This window comes from Mus pahari, chromosome 18 (genome assembly GCF_900095145.1).
Source record: "Mus pahari chromosome 18, PAHARI_EIJ_v1.1, whole genome shotgun sequence".
NCBI lineage: Eukaryota > Metazoa > Chordata > Mammalia > Rodentia > Muridae > Mus > Mus pahari.
This window is the reverse complement of record NC_034607.1, coordinates 44,428,435-44,437,525: the sequence shown is the minus strand read 5'-3', so window position 1 is coordinate 44,437,525 and position 9,091 is coordinate 44,428,435. Positions and strand designations below refer to the sequence as shown.

Genomic DNA, 9,091 nt, shown 5'->3' with positions numbered 1-9,091 from the left:
AGAGAGAGAGAGAGAGAGAGAGAGAGAGAGAGAGAGAGAGAGAGAGAGAAAACTAGTATGTGCCTTCTTCATTCCTTGTTGACTGGAATGCAATGAAGGTGAGGTGGCAATTTTGGACCACTGGGAGCCACGTCAAAAATGGCAGAGGTTATAATCCAAAAGTCTGGAACTTCCATCAAATTACAGCTTGATTTCACTCAAGGGAGAGCGATTCAGTCTCATGTAAATGATAATTATTTTGGAATTTTTCAGCTGATCTTAACTGATATGACCAAAATAAAATTTCCTTTTCCTTTTCATTGTGTGAGGGTGATACACGCCAGGCGTTTGCTTGTGATTGACCTCCTGAACCCAGAGCTGCAGTGGGGGTGGGGAATGCCCCAGTACTGCTGCCTGTACGGCCTGCCTTTCCAGGGACTTCCACTCAGATACAGCCAAATCTTGATCTTCACCATAGAAAAGAGTTTCACAAGAGTCATTATGAAGCAAAGTTGGGGTTCTAAGAAGATAGTGTACACTCAAGAATCTCACTTAAGGCAGAGTCCCACTTCAGTGCCTTAACAGTAGTTTGTATGCTATCTGTAGTTACAATCTTACTTCTTTTGAAATTAGATTGTTTAAAATATGTAACTTACAAACAAGTCCAAAGATTAAGCAAAGCCAAAAAATTAAGTTAAAAACCACGAATTTCTTTACTTACTTCTCTCACCTTCAAGAATTCCCATTTGCAAATGAAACTAAGTTTTTTTATTGGGGGGGGGGAGGGTGATGATACACATTGTTCAGGTTTGTGGAGGAGAAGAGTATTCTTATAGGATTGAACTCAAAGGTCCTGCAGGTTTTAGCCTTAAGCACTGTTCATTAACTGCTCAAATATTTGTTCAGTGAATTTTATTTTTGGGAAAAAGGAACATTGTTTCTGTGTAAGTAGTCCATCTCCCACGCCACGCCCAGACCCACCAACAGTGAAGAGCATTTATTTTGGCTTACAGTTTGAGGGTGTACAGTTCACGATAGTTGGGAAAGAAAGGGGTGTGAAGTGGCTGGTTATGCTGCGTCTGTAGACAGGAAGCTAAGAACAGAGAGGTGTGGTACCAGAGCATCTCTCTGTCTCTGTCTCTGTCTGTCTCTCTCTTCCTCTCTCTGTCTCTGTCTTTGTCTCTGTCTCTGTCTCTGTCTCTCTCTCTCTCTCTTCCTCTCTCTCTCTCACACACACACACACCAAAACTCTCAAGGCTTCCTGTAACTCTCCCACTTCCCCCGAGAGATCCTTTCTCCTAAAGATTCCAGAACCTTCCACAATTGCACCAACACTGAGTATGAAGAATTCCAGCAAGCAAGCTCATGAGAGACATTTCACATTCAACCCAAACATTCTTTCCCTTGGCCCCCTACACTCATGGCCATCTCATAACACAAACTGTATTTATTCCAAGTTTAAAAGTCTTAATAACCTTTCATACTTCCAACACTGCCCAATAGTCCAGTTTCTAAATGAGATCTGTGATAATCTCTCAACGGTGAGCCATTGTAAAATCAAAATCAACTTCCATGCTTTTCAAATATAGTGGCTCAGAATAAGATTTCTCATTCCAGAAGAGAAGGATGGAGGAGGCATAACAAGGAATACCAGGACCAAATTCTGCAGCTCTACGTTGGCTCTCTGGGACTAGGGATGGACTCATCTGGCCTCCACCATGCTTAGGTAGCCTCTCTCCTCCAGCTCTGCTGCTTGCAGCACATGCACCATGTGCCAACCCTACTGCATGCCCGGCATCTCCAACATCCTGGGGTCGTCACTGCAACTTGGGCATCACATTTCCAGTCTCATGCCATGACTTTTTAGGGATGCCCTGTAGGGACTCCAACCCTGCCACATTGCCTGGGCCCAGGAACTTCCTTGGCACAGCCCTCATGATGCCATCAGTCCTGTGTTTTACTTACTTGCAAAACCAGCAGCATGTGAACAGTGCTGCCAAGGTCTACTGCCCCCTAGAGATGCTATCCAGCCTTCTCTCGCACAGCTGTAGTGGCCTCTGTGTGCCTTGTTGTCTCAATTAGAAACAAAACAAAACAAATGAAAGAAAACCTACTTTCCTAGGCGCTGGAGCCGAGAGGACCTGTAGAGACATTCTTAGTTCAGGTGTGGTCTCTTAAGATGAGTTTTGTTTCAACAGGCTGCAGACCTTGCTGAGTGCGACTTGCCCTTGGATCACCTATCCTGTGGCCCCAGTGCGGAGCAAGAGGTTTCCGCTCCACAGAGCTTCTCCCCTAACTACAGCTGCATCGTCGACAACTTCTGCTCACTCAGGTTCCTCTTCCTGGCAAACTGCAGTTTCCAGATCTTTCTGTTTAACTTGTTGCTCTCTCAGTGTAGACTGGGTAAGAGCGGCGAGCCGTAACCCCGATACCACCTGAATATTGGCTTGTCTTGAAATGTCTTCTCCCCGAACAAACTAATCAATTTAATCAAACAAATTCATCACTTTTAAATTTGGCCTTACTCAAGTTCTTAGAATGTGTGAATGACTTCTATCTCTGTTCTCCATTGAATATCTTATTCCCCTGTGGAGAGTAGGAACTCCACTATGCATATTTTTCTCAGTATTCTGACCTTACAAACTCCCCCCAAGAATGGCCTGTTAAGTTGTGTTTACAGTACAATACTGCTCCTCTAGTTTACAGCTTCAAACTCTTCGGCATTCCTTCTACAAACTGCCTCTAAAGTCTTACAAACCGAAGGGTCAATCGATTTATCAAAGTGATGGCAGTTGGGTGTAAGGTGGATAGCCACACAGCATCCACGCACAGACATGGTAGTTCTGCATGCAATCTTACAGTGATTTGGTTTCATCAGCTGAAACCACAGCCAGTGAGAAATGTAGACCTGGTCCATGTTGGGTGTGTAGGACAAGGAACCCTTCCTTCTTCTTCTGTCTTTAATTTCCCTGACCTCTCTGTCTCTCTCAAGCATGCCGGGAAACAGGAGGCGCTGATGGACTTGTGCACTAGCCAAACTGAATCTTCTGATGTGGAGGTGAGACACCAGCCACAGCAAGCCAAGTGCCTGGTTCTATGTGTAAATTTTGAGTTTTCCTGTTGCAGAGGGACCACGTTTCTTTAAAGTCAGGATTGATATCAAATGTTTTTTGAAGTGAGGTAGGTAGTGAATGAGATCTATCATCACTGAAATGTAAAGCTACTGACGTAGATGCAAATGCCTTGGCCAAGCCTGAATACTGCCATCCACATCCTCTAACACAAGTGGGACCGCTCCCCACGTGGGGACGTAGCCTCGTGCCTGAAAGGATTTGCATTTTACTTACTGAGTTTGGGTCTCTTAGTCTTCTTTGCCGTTTCTTTATTTGAATGTATTCCAGTTACCAGCAAAACTAGAAGAGGAAAAGAGAAAGCAGAATTAGTTAATACCCTTTCCCCTAACCAGTGTTTTCTTTATAGCCTCACTCATATTTGCAGTGGTTACACATGAGGAATTTTCACTGATGGAACGAATCCTTTCTTATATAGAGGGCAATGAGAGGTCCAGTCTGTAGAGTGTCTTAGCCTCTTCTGAAAGGTCTTTTCAGAAAACCACCTTGGTACCTGTCATGTCTGTTACCTTCTCATTTCAACACACCATGTCTGCTGCTCCTTTCCCAAAGGAGGGGGTGTGGGCCTGGTCCCAGGAACGAAATGTGTGTGTAGGATGAACACCCACGCCTCGCTTGTGACGTTTCCGCAGTTTCACAATGGGCTTCCAAGTGCTCGATTTGCCAGTGCCATAGAAACACACACACACACGCACACACACACACACACACACACACACACACACACACACACGAGCATGCATGTGTAAGAATGACTGTAGGAAAGCCGACTGGAAGGGAGGGGATCTGTAAACAACCTCAGCAGAGGTTGTATTGGAAAGGAAGACACGGGGAAGGGAAACCTCTCAGGGTCTGAGGACGGACCCCCGGACCCCCGGTGCTGCAATCGAGCAGCCCTGGGACTGCACGTGCTTCAGAGTCAGAGCCAGGGCCTCACATGGCAGGATCTAGCCACTGCCTGCCTTCACAGATTCAGTAACTAGTGAATCGTTGCACTGAAGAATCTAAAGCCACATTTCCTGGCTCCTGTTCAAGTATATAGAATAATCCTGAGTCCTATGCTTAAAAAACAAAACAAAACAAAAAACAAAACACATTGGCTGTATTTCTTATTGTAAAAGTAATGCATGATTCTTCTAGAGAAACGAAAAAAGCAATATAGGAGATATGGATGAGTGCATAGTGTGTTTTCTATATGTATATTGCATGCATTTATGTAGATACTTTAAACACGTGATCATGTGCATACTAGCTATAGTACTTTACAACTTATTTCTATATATGTTGAATCATACACACACACACACACACACACACACACACACACACACATATACATTTATTTTTCTTGTCATTAAATGTTTCCCCACAATCATTTTAACGGCCTACAAAGTAATGCGGTATAAGCTGGTAGCTCAGTCTAACTGACCCCCCATTTAATGTAAATACCTTCATCTTTGTACAGATCTGTCATTATTTCCTTAAAATACTTTTCTTAAAATAGAATTTTTGTTTAGAATGTGTATCCACTCAAAATGTTGGTATATACCACAACGTTTTTATGGTAATTTCTTATTAGTGATGTCCAGACACTCTCTTCTCCATTCCTGCACTAAATTGCACTTGTAACTGGAAGGGCAGCTCCATTGTTCTCAAAATCCCAGTCAGTTCCCTTCCTTGACACTTTAGGGAGGTGTGACCTCATCTTCCTTATGGTAGCTATATTTGGAGACAACTTGCTTTTTGGATAGAGTTGGGGTTCTGAAGGTGGGCACGGGAAAACACAGTAATCTAAACCCAGGTTGGGGACACACAGCACTTAGGGGGCCAAAGCAAGAGGATAATAAATTTAAGGCTACATAGTGAGGCTCTGTATGAAAAACACAAGTCAATTGATCTCTCTCTCTCTCTCTCTCTCTCTCTCTCTCTCTCTCTCTCTCTCACACACACACACACACACACACACACTGAATATATATATTCAATGTAGGTAAAAGTGAACTCTTAAATTGGCATCTAGTTTTGAAGGAAGAGGCAGTAATGTTACCAAGTATTTGAGAAAATTATAAGGCCACTGTTACAGAAATTCAGCTGTGCTCCCTTGAAACTGTTATGTCCAGATTGTAACCCTTAGCAGGACAATATTAGAAGTGGAGCCTTTGGTAGGTGATGAAGATGGAGGTAGCCCTGCTATGAACAAAATTAATGGAGCAGCAGTGATAGTTCCATGGGCGAAACACTTAAGTTCTAGCACCCGGAGCCCAAGTAAAGCTAGGCAGAGTAACTTAACCCTGTGGCCCCTTGTCCCATTGCTCCTGTGGTGAGATGGGAGAAAACCAGAGACTCCCCCATCCTAACCTGGGGTTACCACTGACAAACAGCAGTGAACCTCTGCCTCAAACAAGGTGGAAGGCAAACACGCATCTCTAAAGTTGTTCCTAACCTCTGCATGTGCGCTGTGTCATGCCCAGACTCTTTCACACATGGGTTATACATACACACACACATTTATCACATACATAAATAAAAATGTAAACAAATGACATTAGGGCGTTTGTAAAAGAGGTCTCCGGAAGCTGTTTGAGCCTTCCGTCATATCAGGGGATGACAATTGTTGATGTCTTTATCTTGGCCTTCTCATCCCCAAGAAGGTCCGCAGATTAGGTTCCTATGACAGTTGGCTACAGCATTCCCAACACACCAAAAGCCAAGTAACCCTGTAGCAATGATACAACTACCATGTTAGCCCCTCCTGTGGCTCTTGGCGCTAGCTCAGGTGAGGACAGTCGTCTACTTGGCCGTGAAGAAACAGAAACACGAAGGAGAACTGGGAGAGAGCAGGAAATGTCGCCAAGAAGTATGAAGGGTGACATTTTTTAGGTGTTATTTACTTCTGGGGTTTGGGTGTGTGTGGGTGTCCTGGAGGTGTGTTTTTTAAATAGTAGTCTCTGTGCTATTTAATTCTGTATAAAGACCACACTTTCATCTTTTATGCAGAAATAAATAGCCAGAATCTAGGAATATTTTGTAAAAGTCGTACTAAGCGCATTCCAAGTAAATGAATAAACAAATAAAAGGTAACTTTGAAAGCATAAAGTGAAATCAGTTTGAGTGTTAGTTTTTGGGAAAGATAAATACTACTACCCATGTGGGCCTGTGGGTCACTGGGAAGTCTTTATAAGTCTTGGTGTCATTAGAACCATAAATATTTCAGAAAGACCACCCCAATCCTTGTTTAGTCACCCAAGACCCTCCAGGATGAGTGAGCACACGAGTGCTGTCTCAGCTCACCAACACAGGGTAACAAGGTTGTTACTGTCCACACACACACAAGCCCTCCCCTGCTTTCCTCGAAGTATATGGGCTTGCTAATTAAAGCACCCTCTAATCCTGTCCTCCAGGGGAGGGTTATTTAGCACAGCCTGCACACGTGGTGGAACCCCGGGGGATAAGTTTTTCTTTCTCATTTGCAAGGCATCTCTTGCTACCTTGAATGTAGTACATACACTACGAGGCTGGGGAGCCAGCTCAGGGCTAATGTGCCAGCCGCACAAAGCATGCGGACCTGAGTTTGAATCTTGAGCGTCCATGCAAAAGACTGGTATAGGGGTTTGTATTTCTAACACCAGCACTTGGGTTGGAGGCAGAGACAGAAAGACCTCTAGAGCTCATTGGCCAGGCAGCCTAGCCAATCACTGAGCTCCTGGTTCAGTGTGGTGGCCGATTGATAGAGCGAAGGACTTCGGATAGCAACCACCAATACCCGCACATGCGTGTTCAGGCACAGCAGCATACACACTTGCCTCTCAATAGTCTCGAACGTGCATCGCTCCTTGTACTCACGAACAAAAATTAAGTAGGAAATATTGAACTTGGGTAGGGGGAATGAATTTTGCATTCATTTTCCTGGCAGCCTGGCAGAACACTAAGAGGCAGACCCCATGCCTATGTAAAGCAGCATTTTCGAATGGTAGTTTTAATTACCTACCCACTGAGACTATTGGGGTCTACAAACCTGGAGAAAAACGAGGCAAGAAGGCAAAAGTCTAATGTAACCATGACTCGATGCCCCTCGGTGTTCTGCTTTGGACATCCTAAACCTATTCATCTTTCTTTTAGTAGCTCTTGAAATTTCAAGGAAATTAAATATTAAAATTATGTTTTCTAATTTTAAAAGTTCTGCTACTTCCTGATCTCGCTTCCTCTCTGGTATAATAGCAAACTAACCACAATTAAAGTATCTGAGGTGTAATTGCTTTAAGTTCAATTAAAAAAAAAAAAGCTGACCATACAGATAATTCACAAATAAAGAAAATGCAAAAGGATGAGCTTGAAACAATATTGAATTAATGACTCAAAATACAGACTAAAAGATGAGAGACTGTTTTTCCGTGTTATGTCCCTGTGTATGGAACAGAAAATTACACTTAATCCTGGTGGGGATTTGGGGCTAGTAAATTTCTCTGCTCTGTTGGCGCAGGCAGAGCCATACAGGAAAGCAATTTGATAATAGGTTTCAAGAGCCTTGAAAATTATCTCCTCTGACACAGAAACTACCCTCCTAGGGATATATCCCAAGTTAGAATCTTTGATATAGACAGAGATTTATGTAGGGATTCTCATTAGAGCATTTCTAATGGCAACCTGGAAAAAAAGAAAATGTTGGAAATGCCCCAACAATTGGGAAAGCATAAGCATTTATTACAAATGATGTGTAGAAAGTGACTAAATTAGCTGTGGGATGCTCCGCTCTAACCTTAACAGTCATTTTGACAGTTAAAATAGGAGCAGAGAAAAGAAAAACCCTGGAACACTATACCAAAATGTTAATAATGAGGAAATCATGATTTATATATATCCTGTGTTCTGTATTCCTCCCTACTGTATCATATCATTTATATGTAAAACATATATTTCATAGGACATATGTTTCTTTTACACTTAAAAACAGGTCTTATCATTAAATTATTTTTAATTTGGTCATATTAAAGTCAGATAGACTTACGATGAAGAGAGCATTCTAAAGTTATTGGCATGATTAATCTGTGTTCATGTTTTGTAGTAAGTTATGAATTATAATCTAATTTAAAGTGAAGACGTGAAATGTCCAGGTAGCCCATCAATAATCAAGTCAGTAAGCATTGAGGTGCCTGGATTGTTCACAGACATTCCTTGGTAAGTCTTTTAGGCATCTAATCCATTAGCACAGTAGCGCCCACAACTCCCTGAAACAGCGTTCTATGAAGCAGATCACCTTAAAGTCATTCGGGCTCCCTAACACTTTAACTTGTGATCAATGTGCTCATGGGGACCTTGTGCCCCAAACAGATCAGGTTCACAACAAACTCAGGACTTTATTTTCTATAATCCCATGGACTATGAACGTAGGCTTCAAGTCATAGACTAGGAAACCTAGGGGGCGCTTTGGAGTTTATCCTTTGCCCTCTGTTTTTGGGAAAGGAAACCCAGGTCAAAGCTAGCAAATTGGCCACCTCTGAAAGCAGGTTTGGTAGCAAGACTCTTAGCGGTTTTTGTAATTTCACCTCTTCCCTCTGGGTAGAAATGTTGACTAGTCCTGGACCCCTAAGACAACGAGTAGCGTAAAATTCCATTGTATGCCTGGGGATGTCTCAGAGGTCCATGGTGGACGGGAGAGATGGTTCAGTAAGAGCTATCCTGCTCTTCCTGAGAACCTGAGTGCCTTCCCATCAGCCACTTCAGACAGCTTACAATAGCCTGTCACCCTAGCTCCAGGGGGATTGGATACCCATGTGGGTCCTTGCATTTGTATGCATGCATCCCCACAGGGACTAGTTCCTCTTCGGGGTCTATTAAATTATGACTAATAAAATTGTGATATTCAACCAGTCAATTTGAGGTTTTCTTTGATCTTTGTGTACTGTGTGAAATGATTAAGTCATGCTAAGTGACATGGCAATTACTTCACACACACACACACACACACACACACACACACACAC

The 9,091-nt window shown here is 42.9% G+C and overlaps 1 protein-coding gene across 2 annotated transcripts in view; it reads right to left on the bottom strand.

Annotated features, from left to right (window-relative positions):
* The window catches only part of Vit (vitrin), a 120,800-nt gene that overhangs the window by 78,710 nt on the left and 32,999 nt on the right, over nt 1-9,091 (bottom strand). The window contains exon 3 of one of the 2 annotated variants that reach the window (XM_021217930.1): nt 3,327-3,392. The exons of the other annotated variant lie outside the window; for it this stretch is intronic. Coding sequence (XP_021073589.1) covers nt 3,327-3,392 — 66 coding nt within the window. The remainder of the gene's footprint in view (nt 1-3,326; nt 3,393-9,091) is intronic. 2 annotated transcript variants of the gene reach the window in all.